This window comes from Podarcis erhardii (assembly GCF_964252035.2).
Source record: "Podarcis erhardii genome assembly, chromosome: 13".
NCBI lineage: Eukaryota > Metazoa > Chordata > Lepidosauria > Squamata > Lacertidae > Podarcis > Podarcis erhardii.
In genome coordinates this window covers 55250338-55275662 of record NC_138502.1, presented here as the reverse complement: position 1 = coordinate 55275662, position 25325 = coordinate 55250338, and the positions used below count along the sequence as shown (strand labels likewise).

The 25325-nt window shown below is 44.9% G+C and overlaps 1 protein-coding gene across 10 annotated transcripts in view; it reads right to left on the bottom strand.

Moving 5' to 3' along the window:
- KIAA1671 overlaps positions 1-25325 on the bottom strand; it is a 337213-nt gene that overhangs the window by 236145 nt on the left and 75743 nt on the right. For all 10 annotated transcript variants that reach the window (XR_014150498.1, XR_014150499.1, XM_081836490.1 and 7 more), the window contains one exon: positions 12651-12769. Coding sequence is in view for 8 of the 10 variants with exons in the window: in XM_081836490.1 (XP_081692616.1) it covers positions 12651-12769 (119 nt within the window). In the remaining 2 variants the exon portion in view is untranslated. The remainder of the gene's footprint in view (positions 1-12650; positions 12770-25325) is intronic.

Genomic DNA, 25325 nt, shown 5'->3' with positions numbered 1-25325 from the left:
ATAGCCACCCTGGCTTCTTTAGGCACCTTCCATGTTTCCGTCTCATTGGTATTGCCTGAAGTTGTGCTTTTACTATCTCCCTCTTAACAAACTCCCAGCCATCATGAACTCCCTTTCCTTTTAGTATTACTGTCCATGGGATCTCACCCAGCACTTCCCTAAGTTTTATGAAGTCGGCTTTCTTAAAGTCAAGAAATTGAGTCCTGGTATGCTTGGCTGCTCCTTTCCGCTGTATAGTAAACTTCAGAAGAGCATGATCACTCGCGCCTAATGATCCTTCCACTTCTACCCCACTAACCAGGTCATCAACATTGGTTAGGACCAGATCTAAAATGGCTGTTCCTCTTGTTGCTTCTCCCACTTTCTGGACAACGAAGTTGTCTGCAAGGCCAGTGAGGAATCTGTTTGACCTTATGCTCTTGGCTGAGTTTGACATCCAGCAAATATCCGGGTAATTGAAGTCCCCCATTACTACTATCTCCCTTCCTTTTGCATGCTTGGCCATCTGTTCCAGGAAGGCATCATCTATGTCCTCCGTTTGGCTTGGGGATCTATAGTAAACTCCCACAATGAGGTCCCTGTTATTCTTCTCTCCCTTAATTTTGGCCCAAATGCTCTCACTTTGGCTTTGAAGTTCTAAATCTTGGATCTCTTCACAGGTATACACATCCCTGACATATAACGCCACTCCTCCTCCTTTCTTGTCTGGTCTGTTTCTCTGAAATAGATTGTATCCCTCCATTATTACATTCCAGTCGTAATAATGGTCCACCAAGACCCCAAGATCCTTTTCACATGTACTGCTAGTAAGCCAGGTGCCTTCCATCTTTTATTTGCGCATCTCACTTCCAGTTTCCTGCCGAGCGGAATGGCAGCGTGGAACTGATCGCTCTGTAAATAGTGATCATTCCGAGGCTTGCAGAGGCAAGAGGGGAGCGTGCCAGGGCTAGGCACCCCCCCACACAAAGGGTCTCTGAGGTTAGTGAAGTGTTGAGTGGTCCGTCAGAAGCCCCGAGCTCCCACCGCCCACCCAAGAACGTTGCTGGGGGGGGGGAGTGCAGTGGAGCGCACTCCAGGCTTCATCGCAGCTCTGCCTGCTGAAGTCACAGGCTGCCGCAGGAAGCAGGACATTTGCATAACAACAATTGAAGCTGAAGAACAATAAGCAGTTTAAAAGTTATTTTATCCAAATAAAATTAAATTTGGCAAAACAGAAACTAAAGAGGAAGTCAACTTCTGTTTTCTGGCAATCTGCCAACTGCAAGGGAAGGATTTTTAAGTGCTTAAAGGACAATATTGAACGCTTCTATGGTGAGAACTATATTTTCTGGACTTTCGCTTGAGGCGCCACAGAAGATGGCTGAAAATACCATCACTCCGGCTCCCACGGGGTAATTTAGACGCTGAGATGGGAGTAATCAGCCTCCCAAAATCTTCCTGGGGTATGGGAAGATGCAGTGTCATCCGCGGATGCCCAACAAACAAGCCCCAATTTCATAAAGAAGGAGGGGGTGAGGGCACTGGATGGAAAGCCCCCGAGGGAGTCTGGATCTCCCAGACGCTGTCTCTGCAAGCGCACCAAGTTCCATTTCTTAAGATGAAAAACTGGATTTAAGTTTTGGACATGCTTCGAGTGAGGAGGGGGAAATTATTCTGCCAATTAAGCCAGCCACTGAGATACGAAAAAAGGATAACATAAGGGGGTAAGCCTTTTTTACTATTGTATTCTGATTCTGATTTATTATGATACTTGGCAAAAAACAACAACCCAAAAGAACCGTTTACATCATTTATAGCAAGCGAGACTGAAAAGTTTTCTATTTGTTGATATAAATATGTCTCTAAAACTATAAACTGTGTGGAAATAACAATATTATATAATTAAAGCTTTTGATCTTTGAATTGCATGGAAGAAGATAAAAGATTATCCAACTGTTGATATTAGACAGAAGCAGGATCTCATTAGCCGCTGGAGGACGTTAAATTTTTTTGGATGGTTTCCTAGATTGTGTTGGAGGATTCATGACACATTTTTAATTTGGAAAACCACCATGATGGAATAAGACTGAGCTGCAGAATTATAGTCATAGGGGGAGGTGAGCCTTTAATATGCTACTGTATTGGTACTTCAAGTCCAATTTGGTAAATCTCCCCTAGAAAGGCTAATGTTTGATGCAACCGGTCTGGGAAAATTAATGAGCAGACACTTATAACTGATTACATCGGAACTGAGAGAAGATGGCGGCTGCCAGCAGCGAAAAGACTTTTGGATTGATTCGGCAGAAATACCAGCATGTGAGGAGATACTGCAAAGGACAGAGGGGTATCATACACATAAAATTCACACAGAAACACATCATTTTACTTCAACTCGCTTATGGAAACAATTCAGAGGCCATGAAAGAAGGAAAACAACAGGAAGATTTAAAGGAACTATTAGAAATGACTATCAAAAGCAGTAGAGATATGAGATGATCAGAGCTCCGCCCCCCTGAACTTGAAGCATGGGAAGTCCCAATAAAAAATTAATAACTCAGCAGAATATTTGGATTATTTGATGTGTATATGTATAATTTGAAATACTTAATGTGATTTGATTGGATTGTTAAAATGGAAAACTTAATAAAAATTATTTTTTTTAAAAAAAAGAGAACTATTTTTTTTTCTTTTTTGGAATTGAACAGGATTAGTTTTGACACTAAACTTGGAAGGTGCTCTATTAGTCCTGATTTGGAATAATATCCTTTAAATTGGAGCTTGACAAAAGAGCACTGGCTTTCTGGATTTTGGATTAATAACACCTGGATCTCCACAATTACACCCAAAGCTAAGCAGGTGAACACTCACCCATCTCTGGGAGGGACCCTCGGGACGGGAGAGTGCCTGGAATTAGCTGGAGGGCATACGTTGTGAGAAATAATATGGAGAATGGTGAAGACCAGTGTGTAAGGAAAATATCATATTAATTTGGATTTACAATTATTTTGGATGTATAAACATTTTGGATTTACAATTTACAATTACCCACGTGTGACAGGAACTATTTGGAAGTACTGAAAGACCCGGGTATAGGGTGGTATATAAATTCAGTAAATAATAATAATAATAATAAATAATAAATCAAAAGAACTGAGCAGCCGTGAGCAGCATTATTTTTTTTATAATTTTTTTATTAACTGTGTCTACAGTTTAATCTTTAAATTGTTTAATCTTTAAATTCCTATAAACCTAAAGTTACATTGTCCATATTTGCTAAATGCGTACTCTTTGTATTGGTGAACATACTATGTCTCTGCGAACAGTTTGATTTTTTTCGTTTAACCATATAATTAGGAAATCATTAATAAAAGTATGGGGGAAATATAAAGATTTATTAGAACAAAAAATGCCCTGGTGGGTTGCCCCAACAGAGGGAATATCAATCAAAAGGATAAACATGGAAACTGGATTATGAGGAGATTAGAGACTTTGTTCATGATTGGCTACAACACTGTCAACTAAATGAGGTTTTTAAAGAAGATAACAAGAAAGGATTTGGTTATACCATATCTAGATTCCAAAGGGAAATTACAGAGGATAATAATAAACTTTTAAAGAAAATGTATACCGTATAATAATAATGATTTTATTGCATTAGCCATGCGGCCATAGCATAATATACATAGAAATAACAACATAAAATGGGGGTGGGGAGATAAAAGTGTATGCCGTTCTGGGCAAATACTTTGAGAAAATGGGGATAACAAAGGTAACGGGAGATTTAAAACATCGAGTGACAGAGAATACAAAAAACAGGTTCGATTGTGCGGCGTATCGACTACATCTGTGGTACTGAGGAAGGAGTTGGTGCCGCTTTCCTCTTCATCACACGAAGCAGGAAATTAGCTGTCATCTCCGTAATCCAACAGTCAGAATCCTGCAGAAGAAGGGACACTATCCAAGGCTGGATTGGGAGATGAAGCTTGTCCACGAGAGGAGTTAGAAACCGAGATCTTTCATTAGATATTGGCTCTAAGTAAAATGGCGACGAAGGTAGCAGCCTAGTTAACCTCGTCTGCTTTTAGATAAAGTTTTAAGTAGTTTTAAGTAGTTTTTTCAAACCCTTTGGGGGTTTATCTTTTAATTCTAATGATTTAGTGGCTGCATTATCTCCTCAACACTGCCTTCGCTTTTCTTAGCATTAGCGTTTTATTGTTTTATTGTTTTATCACCGGACTCGAGCTTTAGCCTTGCTGCCTTGCCGCCCCCCCCCCCCGCCGTACTTTGGTGCTGTGGAGCTGAGCAATCTCTTGAAACGAGTGAGGGGGAAGGAAAAGAGGCCGGGCCTGACTCCCCGGTCGTGAAGAAAGGAAAAACTCAAGGTGGGTGATCGGAAACACCGTAAAATGGGGTTGAAACAAGTCCCCGTTCGAGTCCTGCCGGAATGAGTAAGAGCGTCTTCAGCAAATTAGGCTGCTCAGAGGCGCAGCTTGGAAAACCCCCCAGCTTCTATCAGCTTCTATCAGTAAAAGGAGACTGGGAGCCGACGGAAGAACTCTCAGGCTTTCCCCCCTTCCTTCCCTTGCCAGCCCCACCAAAGCTGCCTTAAGAGCTCACGGATAGCATTCCCTCTTGGGGCTGACAGTTCCTCTCCCTCCAAGCTCCGCAGCAGCGCGCACAAGTGACCTGCGTGAAGGTGGCTGCTGGACTCTGGAACAGAGCCTGAGACCCAAGCACCTTATTAAAACCTATACCCTATAACAGAAGAGCCATTTCTTTCCCCTCTTTTTCCTCTTTGTTCAGCAAGGCAGTTTTTAATTCCGCACTTTTACTGCATTAGCGCTTCAGCGTTTTATTACTTTTTACTTTTTTACCTCCTGGTACCTTTTTACCTTCTGGTACCTATATTTAAGCAGAGAAACATATTGAGTCTCAGTGCTCGCTGACGAGCTAAGCAGGAGAAAGCTGCAGATACACCCCTACTCAACCACCGGCCCTGCAAATTAGGAAGAAACACTTGGGGACAACTGGCTCTCTAATTGGAAGACAACTACCCAACTACCCAACATGGTCCTCACCAGAAAGATATGTAAGGAGTTGGGTATTTTGCCAGATTCGCCACTCAACCCCCCGGGACCTGGAAAGAGACAAAGTAAAATTATAAATTATTTCCCTAAGAGGGAGGAGTCCATGAGTGAACAAACTGAACTAATTACTGATGAAGTCACTCCTCCCCCCCTTACTCATCCTGACTGGTCACATTACTCCAAAGAGTTTCAACAAAACTCTGGAAACACAAACTTTCCAAGAAGCTTGGCGCAAGAACTAGCCCTAGCGGAGAAACCTGAGGAAAATATTTCTGTCATCAATAATCAGCGGCCTCGGGCAGAATTAACAACATTCCATCAAGACCAGACGCCCACTTCTAAGTATACTCAAACTGAACTGAGTGATGGCCTCTTTCAGGCCCACCTCCAAGACATAAATACAGACCTTTCCAACATAAAAAATTATTTGACAATAACAAATGGGTTATTGTTGACCCTTGTGGAAAACCTTATCCCCCAACCAAAAGAGACAATAGCAACTGATGCACCCCAAATGCATAAACCAGTAGGACCTGTGAAGATGAGACAAGCAGTAACAACCAAGAAATTACAAAAAAATAGACCAAAAGCCAGGGAAAAGAAAACTAAGAACATTAAAACAACAAGGAAAATAAAGACAAGTCGACATAAACAATGGCAGAAATTATTTAAACTACTTCCATCGGACCCAAACAAATCTGCTGTACGAGATAAAAAAGAGAAAGGCAAGAAGGGGAAAAAGAGGTCATCGCCACAGCTAACGGCTAAGGAGGTATCTCCGAACCAGAGTTTAGAACTAAATGGGAGGATGGAAGCAACGTCCCAGAGCCCTGGTAATAGGTCACTCAGTGAACTTGATATTGGGGGTGAAGCGGTCCCTAACAATGAAGGCAGCAAACCGCCTAGCAAACTGAGAAATGGGGACAATGCAACGCCCAATCACGATGACAACACTATACAAGATGAGGAAGCCTTTACTCAGGCAAGATGCTGGAACCTGATCTTAAATCCCCAAAAATTGGTATTTACAAACTTCCCAAAACCAAAGGGCTTTCTTACAGGGAAAGATCGAAGAATGAGCTCCTTGAACATTCTGAATGACATACTGCCAGGAGCAGTAAAGCCAAATGATATTACTTCTGTAGATTATTTGCATCATGATGGCTGTTCTATGAGAGCAATGATCACATTTAGAGACCTGAACCTGGCCAAGTTTATTTACAGATCAAGATATATATTCTTAAAGGCCCAGATACAAATTCTCAGATTTTTTGAAAATAAGGCACCACTGAATCCCCTTCTAGAAGCTAAGCACGCAAACCTTAGTAAGGAGAAACAACCTCCCAAAACCCGGCCTGGTCCCCAGAAACAAGTGCCTCTAAACCTAAAAAGGAAAGACGTTCACCTGCAAGACCCGCAATTCCAAGCGAACGAAGATGAGGACCCCTTCTCTGTGGAAGAAAATACCTTAATCAGGCAATTTTGCCAATTTCCACCTCCAATACAAACTGAAATATTAGAAAGATTAGACATGCTAAGAATTAAGCTGGCTGGGAGAGATATAAATAAGGAAATCAATGTGGACGCCCACAAAAAAGACCAGACTTCCTTTAATTTGAACTCTATACAAGAACAAAACCCAGCGGCCTGTCGGCCACGTTACCTTCAGACAATGGCTGAGATTAATCTACTTCCAATCAAGGAGGCCCAGCACACCGAAGAGTACACTGCATCACCTCCAATAGGGAGAACCATCCCCAAGGTGATCTCACCAGGCTCTTGGGACAAACTGAGGTACCTAGGCCACAATCAAGTCCCGGAAAAACACCTACGGAAAGAGATAACATACTTCAAAGGCCCGGTGACCACTAATGTCAGTATTCAACATTTACCAGCCGAAACTATAGAACATTTGGCCAGTTTGCCATGCCTGGAAAACAATGGGCCGGCTCATAAAAGAGTAATCCCTAAAAGTTCCTTGGGAAATAATTGACAAAGATCAGACCAGAGGCAAACACCAGCCGGCTCCCTATCTCCGCGGAAATTCGACACCATTAGAAACAAACAGGCTCAATCCTTACCCACAAATCAAGCAAAAGTAGTTCTTTCCCTGAAAGGCGCATCCAACCCACCCCAGAGCCTTAAAATTGTCTCCTGGAATGTTAACGGCTGGGCGACAAAGCAAATGGATCCTGAGGCAATAAACTTCATCTCTTCTTTTGACATTGTGTGCCTCCAAGAGACCTGGTTCCAACAAAGTATCGCTCTTCCAAATTATTGATCCTTTAGCTCCTGTGCTCGCAAATTAGCTAACAGGGGTCGCCCTCAAGTTGGCCTCGCCTGTCTTATCTCAACCAGCTTATCCCTCACTATCTGCGAGGAACTCAAATCTTCCCCTTACTTTCTCACTATAAAGATCCACCTTCCAAAGACCAAAAGCCCATGGTTGATAACTACAGTATATCTGCCTCCAGCAATTAATGATTCCGACCGTAATGAAAGGTGGTCTGAACTTTCGTCTTGGCTCCATGATCTTCAAACAACTAACCCAGGACTTCCTCAAATCCTCTTAGGCGACTTTAACGCAAGAATAGGTCCCAACGATGATGCTATATTATCTCCCGCAGCACTCCTGGACAATCCCCTGCAGCCCCCCTGGGGAAACAGATGCTCTCTTGATCCCATAACAAATGCGTCGGGGAGGCTGATGGCCCAGTTGGCCATCGAAAACGATCTTTGCATCGCAAATGGCAACGTTACTCCCTTGTCCTCGCAGCAGTTAACATGCATCTCTTCCCGGGGAACCAGTGTTGTCGACTACATTCTATTGACGCCGGAGCTATTCTCAATTTCTACAAAAATGGAAGTGGCTGAATATTTTGGTGTTGACCACCTTCCATTGACTTTAATGTCAAACCTAATAGAGCCATTCTCAGTCCCCTCAAACTATAGTCCCACGGCACAAAGCTACCCTGTATATAAAACAAAGAAATGGACAAGCCTCAGTTCCTCTCTTGCCCTGGACATACAAAAATCACTTGATATGCCTACAGTTCTTTCTGACTCAATTCCGCCCGCTGACCAATACCGGAAATTAATTGATGCTTTTTCAACAACTTACATAACCATCACCTCGCCTACCCACCAACGCTTCTTCTCTGAATCACCTTGGTTTGACAAGGAATGTAAAGTCCTAAGAAGGCAAATTAGGAAAATGGTCAGAATCATCAAATTTTCAAACGACCCCCAAACCCGTGCAGAGCTTCTAGTTACTAAAAGGACATACAGAAACATGATTCATTGCAAGAAACAGCAACACATCCTTGAGGCTTGGTCCACTCTTCGTTCAGCTGTAGAGAGGCATGACTCCCGCTCCTTTGGGCGCTTAGTTAGGCCTTCGGCACCACCCAATTCAGCTATCCTGATTTCCGCTGACGAATGGATCGCTTATTATTCAGCCAGTTTCGCTTCTCCAAATCATCTTACAGATCACCTTCAATCCCCGTCGGACCTCTGTTCCTGTTCTCTTAGTTCCACCTCCTCAGTAAATTTTACCTCAACCCGCATCTTCAACATCATAATGTCCATGCGTAGGAATAAGGCCCCCGGCCCAGACATGGTCCCGTTGGACCTTTTCCTGACTGATCCTCTTTGGTGGAGTGAACAGCTGACTCCTGTATTCACCGCTATCTCCTCCGCCTTAGACATCCCCGACTCCTGGAGAGAAGCTACAATAGTTCCGATTTTCAAAGGCGGCCAGCCAAACATCCCTAGGAACTATCGCCCCATCAGCTTACTATCTATTCCGGGGAAAATATTTGCCGCTGTCTTACTGGAAGAACTTCTTTCATGGGTCCATGAGAGAAACATTCTACCGCCAGAACAGATTGGCTTCCGGAAGTCAGCATCAACCATGGACCACTGTCTAACTCTCTATCACCTTGCCAGTAAATACACTGCACCAAGGCAAGGCCACCTGTTTGCCGCTTTCATGGACCTGGAGGCCGCCTTTGATTCCATTCCTAGGCAGAGATTATGGTCCAAACTTGCCCATTTGGGAATTGATCCACACCTCCTTTCCCTAATTATTTCCCTTTATTCAAACACCACAGCTCGCGTTCGAATTGGTCCCAACGGCTACCTTACCACCCCATTCCCAACGGCCAGGGGCGTCCGACAAGGTTGTCTCTTGGCCCCTTTACTGTTTAATCTTTATCTTCATGATGCCCTTTCCCCTTTGAAGCTAGCAACTAAGTACCCTCCTCACTTAGCAGGCCACCCCGTTGCTTCCCTTTTCTATGCGGATGATGCCGTCATTTTATCCAGAACAGCTGCGGACCTAGCAAATGCAGTTAATGCATTTATCGCCTATTGTAAGGCGGAAGCTCTTAATATTAATTATAAAAAATCGAAAGTTCTCCACTTCACTCGTTCCCGCAAACTCAAGCTGGAGCCGCTTAAGATCACAGGTGGCTACTTAGAAAAGGTAAAAGCCTTTAAATATCTAGGCTTAATATTTACTTATAATCTCTCCTGGACCACCCATCTACAATCTGCCTCTCTTGCTGCAACCACGACCTCTAATGCCATTGTCCGATTCTATCACCAGAAGGGCGGCAAACACCTTCCAGCAGCAATTCAAATGTTTAATGCCAAAGTTGTCCCTAAACTATTATATGGCTGCGAAGTATGGACTACAGCAATATCAGGTAACTTGGATCGCCCACTTCACATGTTTCTGAGATCTCTTTCCGGCGTCCCAAGATGTGTCTCAGGTGCAGCCCTACGACTTGAGTTCGCCCAGCCCTCAATTGTAAAACGAGCATGGAGTCGAGCCATTTCCTACAGCTCCCACCTACTACCATCGGATGCTCGAATTAGAGGTGGTTTCTCCAATCTGATCCTAAGAGATATTCATAATTCTCCTTGGAAAACTACAATTAATCTCAAATTCCGCTCTCTTCTCAATTTGAACCGCAAAACTGTTTTTAATTTAGAGTGTATTCGCCCGGCGGCCCTACCTCTAATCAAAAAGAAGCTCCAGCAACTGGACTTCTCTAACACAGCTTCCCATGCAAGAGGGCCGTGTTCAGGCTTAGCCCTAGCTATTCCACCCCCTGAAGGGACCCCTCTATACTGCTTCACAATTCCCTCGGAGGCTAAACGAAGGGCCTTTACCTGTGCCTGTCTCAACTGTTTTCCTACAGCAGTTCTGTCGGGTCGTTACTCCAGAGTTCCCATCGCAAATAGAACATGCTCCTGCAATGACACGGCTCTGGAGACTATGGAACATGTATACCGTATTTTTCGTCCCATAGGACGCTCCGTCCCATAGGACGCACCTACTTTTTTGGGGGGGGGGGAAATAAAGGAAATTTTTCCCCTTTATTTCCCCCCCAAAACCAGGTCGGGGAACAGTGGGATGGCGGTGCTGCGCCTCCCCGCTGTCCCCCAAGCTTGTGGGGCTGGCCGATGTCTGCCTGGCGCGAGGGGCGCTCTGCTTCAGGGCGCCCCGCACGTCAGGCAGCAGGCTACTGTGCGCAGCATGGGGAGCCCTCTGTTTCAGGGCGCCCCACGCGCCCCCCCCGGAGCGCAAGGCTTGCAGGCACCTGCGCGAAGCATGGGGCATCCTCCAAAGGGCACCCTGTGCTCCGCGCTGCAGGCTGCCGCCCGCAAGCCGTGCGTGCCCGGGGGGAGATCCCCCGGGTGCGCAAGGCTTGCCGACACCTGCGCGGAGCACGGGGCGTCCTCCGGAGGGCGCCCCGTGCTCCGCGCTGCAGGCTGCCGCCCGCAAGCCTTGCTCTCCCGGGGGGAGATCCCCCGGGTGCACAAGGCTTGCAGACACCAGCGCGGAGCACGGGGCGTCCTCCGGAGGGCGCCCTGTGCTCCGCGCTACGGTAATTTATTGTTAGAATGGGAGACGAAAGACGAAGAGGTTAAATCGGTAATGATTAAATGGGCACAAAATATAGGTCATAATATACAAATGGAAGACTGGGGAAAGTTATGGGAAGTTAATTTAAAATTTACTGATTGTGTATTGTTAAAAGAGAATCATATGAAAATGATGTACTGATGGTTTATTACACCAGCGAAAATGGCCAAAATGTATAGAACAAGCTCCAAAAAGTGTTGGAAATGTAAAGAAAAAGAAGGAACACTTTATCACATGTGGTGGAATTGTAAAATAATTAAAAACTATTGGTACATGATTTATAATGAAATGAAAAGAATGTTTAAGATAACCTTTGTTAAAAGACCAGAAGCTTTCTTATTAGGCATTTTAGGTCAAGATTTGCCAAAAGACAAGAAAAAAATATTTATGTATACTACAACAGTGGCTAAAATTTTACTAGCTCAAAAGTGGAAAGGTTATGAAATGCCAACAAAATAACAATGGAAAGAAAAACTGATGGAATATGCTGAAATGGTGAAGTTGACTGAGAGACCTAAAGATAAGGACAATATTGACTTTTAAAAAGACTGAGAACCTTTTATGATGTACATACAGAAGCAACATAAGTAAATGGACTCACTTGCAGGGTTTGAGTAAACACAACCAACAAATAGAACATAATAATGAAGTATAATCTTAACTTTACTATATTAGGGAATAAGATAACATGCAGGAGAAGTGAATACGTTATAAACCAGAAAGGGAAGTTGGGGAAAATCGTGGGGTGGGGGTGTAATTGGAAATCTATTTTGTGACCATCTTACCAGTAGGGATTATGTTAAAATTTGTTCATATATATGGTCCCTATTAAAATTCATTTATATATTTAATAGGGACTATATATATTTAATAGGGACTATAGATATAGATATAGATATATAGATATAGATATAGATATTAGTCCCTATTAAAATTCATTTTGTTAGCTTGTGCCCAGTTCTGCAATCTGTTGAGGTAATTTTGAATTTTGAATCTGTCTTCTGTGGCATTAGCTCCCCCTCCCAGTTTGGTGCCATCTGCAAATTTGATGAGCATCCCCTCAATTCTTTCATCCAAGTCGTTTATAAAGACATTGAACAACAATGGGCCCAAGATAGAACCCAGTGGTACCCCACTTGTCACTTTTTTCCAGGATGACAAGGAACCATTAACCAATACTGCTTGGGTTTGGTCAGTCAACGAGCTACAAATCCACCTAACAGTTACATTTTACCAGCATTTTCACAAGAGTATCATTGGGGACTTTGTCAAAAGCCTTACTGAAATCAAGTCCAGAAGCTCAAAAGCCTCTCAGTTCTGCAGTTCTGTACAGCTCTAACTTACCAAGCCCCCTGTGATATACAGCCTTCGCTCTGCCCCTTTTGCAAAAGGGAACCTGAAGCTTAGAGGCAGCACCTCTGCCCAAGGACACAAAACAAATCAAGGGCTCAGTTTCCAAGGTTCAAGCCTATTGCAAAAGTGCAAGGATCAGAAGGAGCCAATGCCCAGCTCCCATCCATTGTAAGAGACTGGGAATGAGAAAGGTAGATCCCAAGTGGATCCTGACTCCAGGTGGGAGCAGGCCCTTCTCCCTTACAAAGGGATCCGTGGACCTTGGCTGCTCAGGGTTGCCACCCCAGGAGCCTCACCTGTCCACACTGTGCCGCTGGTCGCTCCAGGTGCCATACTGACTGTCCGTCTCTTGCACAAGCGTGTCGGTGTCCTTGGCTTCTGCAGCTGGCCTGCCAAAGCACTGCTTCAGCTGATCCTGCAACACACAAGGGGGGGGGGGGGAGAGAGAGCATGCATTAGCCCCTTCTAGGGCAAGGAACAGCTAGCAGGTCTAGGGAGTGATGGCGAATAAAGGGTCGTGATGTCTGTTTCCTCCTGGCACTTAGCAGGGTGTGGCCTCCCCAAGGGGCTTTCCAAGCATCCCACCCCCACCTTCTATAGGGAATCATCTGTAGAAACTGAGAGGTGTCCCTTGTTCCATGGCTGCTTGCTTGTTCTTATAAACAGCCCCACCCCAATACAGCAAAGGGCCAAAAATATGGGGAAGTCACCTTTAAAAGGACAACTTTCAAGGAGGCTGAAACCTGGTGTCACTTAAACTGCTCTAGGTATTGTTGCTGTGTGAGGGCTTTGAGCATCCTTGACTAGAAAGCCGGCTGTGTGACAGAGGGGATTCCCAGGAAGAGTAATGGGGGTGGGGCTCCTGGGTCAGCCTTCTTGTACCATGCGGGAAAAGAGTTAGAAGGACTCACAGAAAAATAGCAGGGTTCTCTCACAAAATGTGCCAAATTTTCCTCTTAGGAAACAGAGCATAGACTCATCTTGCCTAGACAAAGCTGGTTTTAGAAACCAGTGAACACCCCAAAATCTGGTACTGAGTGTTCCTTTCTCTCACTTTATACATTTTTCCTTTCTGTTTGGCTAACCCATGGGTAGGCAAACTAAGGCCCGGGGGCCAGATCCGGCCTAATCTCCTTCTCAATCCGGCCCGCAGGTGGTCTGGCAATCTGCGTGTTTCTACATGAGTAGAATGTGTCCTTTTATTTAAAATGCATCTCTGTGTTATTTGTGGGGCATAGGAATTTGTTCATTTCCCCCCCAAAAAATATAGTCTGGCCCTCCAAAGGTCTGAGGGACAGTGGACCGGCCCATGGCTGAAAGAGTTTGCTGACCCCTGGGCTAACCTGTTCAAGGTCCTTCTTATCTTGCCCAACCCATTTTGTTTACGGAATGCCCATCACAGGCCTGCTCTCTCTCTCTCTCTCTCTCTTGGCAACTGTGCCACGATTAGGTCACTACCAACGGGCAAAGCTATTGAAAAATAATATGGTACATGTTAATTAATGGAGACAGCAAAGCGAAAGAGCAGAATAAAGCTAGGTCAGCCCAATAAAAGCCCTTTGTTTTATGCAGTTCCATTCCAGCCACCAAATGATTCTGGTCCCTTCTACCCAGCCTATCATGACAATTGCTTTTCATTAAAAAAGAACTATGTGCTTCCTTTGCCAAGGCCCTCTGAAACCCAAAAAAGTTATTTGATTTTTTCTCAGTCCTGCCATCAGCATCCCTCTAGAAGGGAAGTAAACAGAGGAGGAGGTTCTTCAAGCACTGCCAGGGTCCTCAAGCTCAGCTGCTGGCTGGCCACACTCTTCCATCCTCAGACCTTTCCAGCTCAGGGAAGTAAACACAGACATGTGACACACCAGCCACAATGTTAGCAACAAAGGAGTGATTTGCTAACAACACACACCAAGAGTGGCCACTCCAAAGGATTCCAAGTTGTGCACTGCTAATGGCAGGGACCTTTACAACATAGACACACACTCCTTTCTGTGCCTGAGGAAACTGAGAGAAAGTACAGCCAGGGGTAGCTCAGGAGGGCAAGTCCCAGCCACAAACAAGGAGGCTCTCTGTTTAAGCCCTGGGGATCTACTCAGATCCCAGAACCCAGGTTATAGTCTTAGTTGCGACCAGACTAAGCGGCTACTGGTGAGACAAGGCAGAACTCGAGTAAGAACTTGTCCAGTGGACAACTTTGCCATGGTGCCCTCTGGGCTGTTGTCCAACAGAAGCCACAGAAGAATTTGCTTTAAAAATTATTGTGCTCATTGGAAAGGGACCTTCCACTCAGAAGCACAATCAAACCCCTTGTTTGAGTCACAGCAAGCTTCACCAGACCATAATCTATGGGTTCTTGTGCCAGAGAACATCCTGATGGATTGGGGCTCTCCTCTCTCCAAAGTGGGGTGACTTTGCATTGACCCACAGGGAAAATTCAGAAGAGCTTCTGGCTAGACAACACAGGCAGGGAGAAAAGGCTTATTGTGAGAAAAGCCCTGGATTTAGGGAGGGGGAGAAATTCTATTTAGTCTGCATTTGAAGACAAACTGGCCAAACTCCCATATTCCAAATCAAATGTGACTCAAATCACAACCATCCCTTGAAATGTGCATTTCTTTAAAAAAAAATCCAGTATAGTTCCCTAGTCAAGTAATGTGTCCAAAAGTGCAGATAAAAGCTGCACAGATTAGTGAAATGCATTGTGTTAGGCCGGGGAAACTGGCATGCATGAATGTGTGTATTGGGCACAATTGCATACAGAATGTATTCAGATAAATTCACACCGAAATGCTGATGAACTTTCATGAGCTTTTTCTAAAAGAAAATTTCAAATTATTGCAAGAATGTGGAGAACTAAATTTAAGGTTGGAAAAATAAGAAATAGAGAGAACTGATTTGGATTGTGAGAGACTGTGGAATAATTACATGTTGCTCTAAACTACTTGACCCAAACCATACGAAAATTTCCAGTTTGTTAGTACAGCTGCTCTACTAAGGTAATGGAGACTCCGTGGTACAACATTTTTGTTTCTAGACTCAGTCTTGGGGAAAGAGTTTAGAACCTCCAGCTCAATGAATATCTTGAGGCAAACAGCCACCACATGTTATTTATGCGACACATTAAATACCTGCTGGAACACGCAGGGTGTGAGGTTGGGAGCCACACCACCAAAAGAAGGCCCTGCAGTCAGGTGGCCAGAGCAGGCCATGTGAACCTACAGGAGCTTCTGGGTGAAACTCGCTAACTAGTCCGCTGGACAGGAGCCTGGTTACTTACCACACTCACCATCAGCAATGGGAATTAAAAAAACCCAGTAAATGTGTACATGAACAATGAAAAATCTACATTTTTAACACTCCTCCTGTGAGTAAAAAGTCTGCTAAAGGGACAGCTTGAATGTGTAAGCCATGACTGTGTCATGAAAGATTATCTTTAGACATCAAAATGTGCTATGGAAATATTCTACCAATGATGGGAAGTGTCAAGAGACACCCCAAAAAATCCTCCAGGCAAAATATTTGAAAGAGTTGCACCCCAGTTTGTGGTTGGGGGGCACATAGATGGAAGGCTGAGTTGCACATAGATGCAAGGCTGAGCTGCTACAGGCTGTTTCTTGGTGGGTCCATGTTGTCCACATAAAGTGAGAGGACTGGTACAGACACAGGCTGGCACCTTCTGGTAGCAAAATGGCGCTCTCTCTCTCTTGCTCTCTCTGTCTCTTATCCTTTGCATTTCAGCTGGTAGCATTTGATTGCAAATTCCTTCCACAGGTTGATCACAAACTTTGTAAAATAAAATAAAAAATAAAATAAAAAGCCCAAGTCTGTGGCGTATGTGAGAAACAAACACCCCCCACCCACCCATACACCCCTTTTTCAGAATATCTATGCTGCAGTTGGGACTGTGGTTGGTGAAAAGGTTTATATAACAATAACAATTTATTATTTACATGTCACCCATCTGACTAGGTTGCCACAGCCACTCTGCCCCCCCCCCCAAGTACAGTGGTGCCTCGCAAGACGAAATTAATCCGTTCCGCAATTCTCTTCGTCTAGCGTTTTTTTCGTCTTGCGAAGCAAGCCCATTGACAGCTTAGCGGATTAGCGCTATTAGCAGTCTAGCGGCTTTTAGCGATCAGCTGAGAAGCGGCTTATCAGCGGAACAGCTGATAAGCGGCTTAGCGCTTAGGGAAAGGGCGGAAAAAAGCGGGGGGGGGAACGCGGGAACTCGCAAGATTTTTTCGTCTTGCGAAGCAACCCCATAGAGAAATTCGTTTAGCGAAGCGCCTCCAAAAACGGAAAACCCTTTCGTCTAGCGGGTTTTCCGTCTTGCGAGGCGTTCGTCTTGCGGGGCACCACTGTAGTAAAAACACAATTTGCCCTTATCTGAAAGAGTCTGATGTTCAGGCTGCTCTTTAAACCAGCAGTTCTTAACCACTGCAAGCAAAAGTCATCACAAAGGCAACCTAAGAACACGGAAATTTTCTCACCATACAGAAGCATTCGTATGAAGAGTTCAAGGTGCCCCGCCCAAGGCCAAGTTGCTGAGCAATAGCTCCCCTAGACCTTTAAGGTGCAGCAAGCAATCTTTGGTGCCTGCTTAGTTAAATACAGTTCTGTTCTCCACACTATCCCACTGAAAACATGACACACAACCAAACAATCAGCTAAAATACACCAACCCTCATGCACCTCTTAGCTAGGCTCAGGTTGGGGTGAATTTTCAGAAAAAGGAAGTCCAGCCACTCTCACAAATGTTTGTCCACACACGTCCTAGTTTCTAAGTCAGTGGATGGATTGGAATTTCTCTCAGAGGGAGATCAGATATACCAAGATGGGGCATAGAGAGGCAGTCTCTGGGATACGTTTTTTGCTTCAGGGCAACTACAAACGTATGCCCCTGCCCTGATAACTTTCTCCAGCCTTCCTAAAAAGCTATGGGCCACCTGCAACCCTAAAGTAAGACAACCACCAACTTTTGCAAAGTGCTTGAACTGCCAGAGGCAACCCTGGTAACCTGGTGACTAGCTACTTGCAAGCCTCCTTTCACAGTCAACCCATGCAGCTTGTGCCTGGAAAACAAGCAACCCCCTTCTACCAGCACAGCTATAGGAGTGCCTGCAGTTCCATGGCTGCAATGTTTAGCTAGATGGATTAAAAACCCTTTCATTGACTAAAAATGTGCCCTCAATTACTCAATGTGTTCTTTAAATCTATTTTTAATGCAATGAATTTTTAAAAAGAGAGGATGGCACAGCAGGCAGACGTGGCCTGTTTCCCTTTGCATTGTAAAAAATGCCTCCAAGTTGTCAGCCTACTCCATCTTGGTTCTCGCCCTCCAAATGTTTTGGACTACAACTCCCAGACAACCATGCTGGCTGGTGCTAATGCAGGTTGCAGGCCAGAACATCTGAAGGGCATTAGGTGGGGGAAGGCTGCTCCAAGGGCATTCTATAAAACAGTACTATTGCTTTTACACATGTACATATTTAAGTGATTAAACTGACCACAACATTTTAATCAGGTGACAATTTTAATGTCACTTTACTCAAGGTTTCCTGTCTCCACTCCAACTGAGCAGAGGGCTAACAGAGTACTCATGCCCTGCCTCCTGTTCTCACAGTGCCAACCAGATGCCCATGGGAAACTGAGTGATACAGAACAGGCACATATTTCTTTTAAAAAGTTTACTGACCACACAGAAATGTAAAGGCAAAATCCACATATTGCTCCCCAGAAAGCACACCAAGACACATACACACAAAATCCAAGCACCATTTCCAAATACTCACTACTGGATAGGTTAACTTTGCCCACAAGGATCTGAACATGGCCCAATGCCTTCTTCTAGACCCGGTGAAGAACCCCTGTCTAATGTCGAGATGGCGTTAGGCAGAGCAATTTCCTGAGTGAGAGAAACCTTCCTCTCCCCTAACGTTTGCTGCTGCAGCAACAGATAAACAGTTCCTAGAACTGAGCAGGATCCTATCCCAGCTGACCTCACCAGCCATGGCAGTTATCTGGAAGATTTCCCACAGCATGAAGACACAGCATTTTTCTGTAGCTGATGACTCCTCTGTAGATGCAGAGAGAAGAAGGAGCCAGTGCAGCCCCCAGCCCAACCCTCTGAACCCCAGCACATGAGTGGCTTGGGGTAGCCAACATTTCAAGGGCAGGGTGGGGGGAAGGGCCAAGAAGGAAGCAGTCTAAAAGGTGTGCCTTGGAGCCATGACAGGCTGCCTGAATGATCTAAGTTACGTATTTCTCTCCCACAGCATCCTGCAAGTGACATCACTTTTGTGGAGCCATGAACATTTAGTATCAACAAACATTTTGCTTGCTGTATGCAGCAGTGGTGGTATTCCTTATGATTTTGTGGCCTATCTTGCAAAAGGTTTAGACTGGATGCCACAAACATAAAATCAGAAGAGATATAATAGAGAAATGAAATCAACCCTATCAACAAAGCTCAAAACTGAAAGGGCTCAAAGAAGAGAAAGCAGTAAGGCCAGCAAAGCACACACTCACTTGCACTTAAGTTTTGCAGACAGAAAAGTCCTTCTTCACGCAGCGCTATGGAACTCTCTCCCACAGGAAATGGCTTTAAAAGAGGACTGGACAAATTCATGAAAGAGAGGGCTTTCAATGGATACTAGCCAGGATGGCTATGTTCCTGTTGCAGGAAACCACAGGAGGGAGAGAATGCTTGTGCTTATGTCCTGCTTATGGGGTTTCCACTGAGGCATCTAGTTGGCTACTGTCAAAGCAGCATGGTGGACTGGATGGGCTGCTGGCCAGATCCAGAGGGCTCCTTTTTTGTTCAAAATGCTGCTGGTGGGACACTCAAAGTGCAGTCCATCTGAGCAAGAAGGGGAAGGGCCAGGTGAAAAGGAAGGGTTAAAATTCATATGGTAGGAAGTCAAGGAGGTGGAGTGGAGTGCACCTGATGGGACAGGCCTCATGGCAAATGGGGAAGGTTGACATTTCAAGGTATTCAGGAAGCCATCACCAGGTGGCTGGCAGAAGCAGAATGATGCAGAATCCTCATCTGCAATGAATACCAGGTTGGTCACTCTTTTCACAGGTTCAGAGGCACCCGATGGCATCAAAGTGCTGCTCCAAAGGTTCACATGGAAACAAAGGTGTCTGCATAGCTAATTCTGCAGTACAAGACTGCCAACCTCAGGCTTGTAAAGGTCACCTCACCAAGCGGGTGGCAGGCCTGCAAAGAGATGGTGTTTGCTTTAAGATCAGAGGAAGCTTTATGAAATGATGAAGCAGGAACTGGGAGGACAGGAAAGTTCAATTTGGTAAAATTAAAAGCGAGTGTGCTCTCTGAATGCATGGAGAAGCTGGAATTAGGACTGGAAATTTTATTATCTAACCTGACACAAGCATTCCCTGGGCTGATGTTTAGAAGCAAGTAACCAGATGGCTTAACATATGGGTCTGAAAGCTTGCAGCTGGAGGAAGACCCAGATTATCCCTGACCACAGATGGCTTACTTGAATACCAAGATCTTGCACACTACTTCCTGGAGACGCTCAGGCCTTTTCAGACCTCTCTTGTCTAGCCTGCCCTGGCAAGAAACAGCTGGAATTTGAGATAAAGATGGCAGCAGCTGATTTGCATGCAAAACCAGGCTGAACAGGCAGCAGGAAAATGACCTCTAGTCTAGGAGTGGTATTCAAGTAAGCTTCACTAACTGTAAAACTTAGTCTCATCCATTCATTTCAACGTTTCTACTCTGAGTAAAACTTACTTAAGTACCACACTAGGTTTCTTCCTGATATGCTGGTTTCCCCAAGAGAAAATCTCTTCCTGCAGTCTGATGCCGTATGGTCCGCAAGTCTTTACCAGCTCACCTGCTATGTGTGTGTCAGCTAGGCATGAGATCCAGTGGAATGGGGAAGTCTCCCACAAAGGGGTTCCAGCATAAGCACATATCAGCCAGTTGCTGCACATACGCCCTCGGGCCAGCCCAAAGAGCAGCCCCTAAGGGCTTTCTGGAGAACACAAACACAGTTCTCTCTTCCAAATTCCTTGGCAGTCAAACACTAGCCACTCATTGTTTGGCACAGACTGGGTTTACACTACGGCATAAAACATTAGTTAACATCTCCAAGAATGTTCCTTAACCAAAAAGGGGGTGGGGAAGGCTGGTAATGTCGTTTAATAGGAGAATGTAGGATAAAGCATGACTAAAACAAATTGCCCAAGGTCACCATGAATAGCAAATCCATTTTCCTGCCTGGCGCTAATTTCCCAGCTGTAAGCACAGCTTCACTGCACCTTTCCTACCAGCCCCTCAAAAAATCCGTGACACTCTCTCTGCATCCTTCCAAAGGCACAAGATGCTTCTTGGGGCAGGCAGGAGTCTCACATTCACACCTTACGTACTGATCAGCCCTCCACTTAACTGCTCTGAACCTCAGTTCTCCCATCTGAAAAGTGAGGATATACTAGCAAAATCACCAACCCATAAAAATGGCTCCACGTTGTGCAAGTTAGAAAGTGACATTGCCAACCCAGAATGCAGTCAAAGATGATTTGGAAATGGCTCTTGTGAGTGCTAACAAGGAGTTGGTTGCCAAATGTAGAGGCTCTCCCTTCCAAAGGGAGACTAGTTCCTGATGTAAAATCCAGCATTAGTCTTGGTTGCATTTAAAAGACTTATAGCAGGCTTCCTCAACCTCGGCCCTCCAGATGTTGTTGGCTTACAACTCCCATGATCCCTAGCTAGCAGGACCAGTGGTCAGGGATGATGGGAATTGTAGTCTCAAAACATCTGGAGGGCTGAGGTTGAGGAAGCCTAACTTAGAGGCTCATGGAAAGCTCCTTTAACGCTGTAGTGGTTCATGTTAAATTTTTTTCTACAAAGCTAACTTTTCTCCAATGAGAGAAAATATTTGATTTTTACATTTCCTGCAAGAATATTGTACCACATACTTTAGAAAGAATCTGAGCAGCTCTCAAGAGATCAGCAGAAAATCTGACAATGATGAAAACAAAACTTTTATCTGCTTTTAAATTTTGTCAACTTATAAACAAAACCCCCAGAATTTGTTCTAGTGAGGAATGCTGAGCTGAGAAGGGAAAAACTAGCATTCATGTGGCAGGCAACCAGCAAATTGCTATTATTTGATGTACAGAGCACCTTAACAGGTAAACATTTTCCACCCCTTCCTTTGGTTTATCCTTGAAATCAATTGGGCAATAGGGAACTACATCCCTGCCTTTCATTATCATTAGGTACTCAAGAATGCTTATGGAGCTGAAATATAGACAATATCAACCAAACCAGCACCACATATCAAGAAAACAGCAGCTGGAGAACAATAACAAAACATTACAACCAGGACAGAGAACATAAGAAGGATGTCCACCAGCTTCCTAACCCTTGTGAGGGAGTGGGGACCAGGTGGGCTTCTCTAGGAGGTGAGTTTCCAAAGGAGTGGCACCATCAGCAAGGAAACTTGGCTGCCTCCTCACCTCTTTGGTAAAGACAGCAAAGAGGGGAAACCTACTCACATACCAGCTCCAAGTGCCAGAGCATCTGGAAGAGAGAGGGTGCTTGAAACAGCAGCAGCTGTTTCATGAAAGCACAAAAGGTTAGGCATGCCTACCATTTCAGCTGACCTACTAACATTTACCATCACTTCTGAGACAGGGCCCAAATGATCCCCAATCCTCCCTGCCTGGTAGCTGAGATGTGACCTGCCAAGTGCCACAGACCTGACTGGCATCTGAAAGATTTGTTGATTCTGCTTAGCTGAATAAAGCACTGCTGGGTCACTGCCACCAGAGCTATACGTGGAACACCTGAAAGATTTCATAGAAACAGCAGCAGCTGCCTTATATGGACTCGGACCCTTGTGTGCATCTAGCTCAGTGCTATCTACATAGACTGGCAGCAGCTGTCCTGGGTTTCAGGCTGGGATTTTTCCCAGTCCTACCTGGAGATGTCTGGGATTGAACTGGGGATCTGCATGCAAAACAGGTTTCTGCCAATGAGCTACAGCCCTTGCCCCAAAGGGAAGCTCTTCAAACTTGTTACCCTTAATCCACAGCACCACACTGCCTCTCAGAATGTGGCTCTGAGTTACCCACAATGTGCAAAGGCAACAATTATTATTCTATTCAGAATTTTGGGTTAAAAAAAAGATGTATGGCCAGCATGTCTATGGAATCTTACAGCTGTCTGATGTTTCCCTCTGCATGTAACCAAGGAGTAATTAGTTTTAAATACCATTTGCTTCTGGGTGCATTCTCAGGAGGCTCCCTCCTTCTTTTAGAATAATTAGGACTACCTTTCAATAAAGTGACTTGCAACATATAAACATGCATCCCAAATGCAACAGAAGTGCAGTAAAAACATTCCAGAGGCTCCTCCTTCACGGGCTGATTCTTCTGCCCCCAAAGTGATGCCACCTGCACCAGCAGCCAAATGAGGGCGGAGCACGCTGAGGGGCACCTGGTAGTGGGGGGAGCGGGAGAGGAGCACTGTATGTGGAATGGAGTATTTTGGGGAAAGACCTGGCTGGCTGGAACCTTGAGCAGCAGCACTCCACGCTGCAATCTTGTGCTACACTCAAGATTACTAAAGATAAAAGGGAACCCTGTCTTTTAACTCAAATCATTTTGGGTCCCATTTGTCAGGCTGGTTTAGCACAATTATTCCACTTAACTCTGACGTGTCAGATTGAAACTTGATACACACATTCAGAAACAATTCTACATTCTAAACACCAAGCCCCAGTTCAACTCCTGCAACCATTTTCAAGGGGAAGATAGAATCATAGAATTGTAGGGCTGGAAGGGACCCCAAGGGCTATCTAGTCCAACCCCCTGCACTGCAGAAATCAGTAACATGATGTGGACACAATGGGGTATGGAGATGTTGGCAGACAAGCAGGTGCACATGTACAGGGCACAAGGATAGATTTCCAGTTCAAGCCTGAGCAGCACTCCACCCATTTTCAAGAGCAAACGAGGTCTCTGACTGCGCTATGTTAGGGTAAGTTATCTAGGAATATTGCCTATTAACACACCAACTTGGTTTTAACTTGGCAAGACGTGGTTTCAAGAAGGCACCATCTGAAAACTGAAGATGGGAAGAATACAGTAAACAGAAGAAGCCTTTTTCTTAGAGGCCAAGCCTCTTCTGCAAGCAAATTCCACAGCCTATTAAAGAGGTTATCAAGTGGAAAACTATGAACTGCTTGGGTGCCAGTTCTAGTCCCCTTGTTTATTAAATTCAGTTGATTTGTGTTGTCACTGTGTATGATAGGGTTGCCAAACATATGACAACCCATGTCGGCAGTGTCGTTTTTGGCAATTTCCCTTTAAAATAGCTCCAAAACTTCATTTACTTTTGGCGAATTTGCCAAAAAAGCAGAAGAGAAAAACCAGCCAGTGCTCTGCACCCTCCCACCAGCTTTATGGGCTTTCATTTTACATAATTGTAAAAAGAGCTCTGCACTAGCCTGGCCCACTAAGTGACCTAGCTGCCAATCAGGGACTCAAAAGAAAGACAAGCTGTATGCCTGTCTTTAAGCAGAGGCTTGACAACCATATGTCAGGAGTGCTCTGATGGTGTTTCCTGCTTGGCAGGGGGTTGGACTCGATGGCCCTTGTGGTCTCTTCCAACTCTATGATTCTATGATTCTATGATTCTATGAATAATACACAGGAAATGGAGTGCCTGGGCCTGACAATGACAGCCCTTCCCTGTACTCAAGTCTGCAAAATCATGGAAGTCCAGACCAAACGTAATCCCCAAATGTAGGTCATTTATGTCTTTGGCCAGGAGTAAAGGGGTAAAATGCCAACATCCATCTTGCCCCTTGATGAAGCTTAAAGCCAGATTCGGAGAACGCTGCTGCTGCTGGTGCCTTAAGTGAGGCTCCCATAGTTTGTTTACTCAATTAGACTCTCAACGTGAACTTCCTTCCGGAGGAGCCATCTGTAGGGGCTTGCCACAATGAGCACCAAGACAAAGTGAGGACCACGAGCCCTGCTTAAGGTCAGGAAGCTCCAGAGTCCAATTATGATCAGAGATCCAAGCTTGAAATATAGGCAGGATCATCTGAAGCAAAGAGACAGATTCTTGACTAAACAGACTGTTTCTTTAAAACCCTTCAGTGCAACCATGGGGGTGGGGGTTACAAAAGAAACTTTCTCCCCGTTTGTCAAAATGTGGCCTCTGGTCAGGTCCAAAACAAGTCAGGAAGTCACACCATGTCAGGAACCAGGAGTTCCTGGAGACAGGAGGAGAAAGGATCTGGGGGACAAAAAGAAAACAAATCCAGCTGACAAGTGAAGCAGTCACTGCCCCAAAACTCTACTGCTACAGCCTCTGCTTTTCAGGGTTGAGAGTGGCCAACCAATATGACAGCCAGCCATCAGAAGCAGGAGTCTGTGCCCTAAAGCTACCAAGCGTCTGGTTTGTCCTTTTGGAATTCAATCTCCGACATCTTCCCAGGAGGGCTGAGAAAGACTTTGCCTGAAATTCTGGAGAGCCAACCCCAGTCAGTATAGACTAGTTCTGCCATGACTCTCCCACGTTGGCAGAAGCCATCATTTTTGTACATGTTCAAGGCTACATGGAGATCACAAACCAAGGCTGCTCCCCTTCATGGGAGCCCCAGTCTGAGGACAGATCCCCACCATGTATTTAAACCACACCCAACACACATTTTAAAGTACATGTCACCCACCAAAGAATTCTGGGAGCTGTAGTTTCCCTTTACAGAGCTGCAATGCCCAGGATGCACAACAAACTACAGCTCCCAGGATTCTTTGAGGTGTAGTCATGCACTTTAAATGTATGTTAGATGTGACTTAAAAGCATGGTGTGGATCTGCCTTGTGGTCTTGGCTAGCTGTGCCAAGAGTCTTGGTTGGTACAGGGCAACTTCCTAAGTACCTTAACACATTCATTTCTGTACTACAAACTTCTATCAGCTGTGC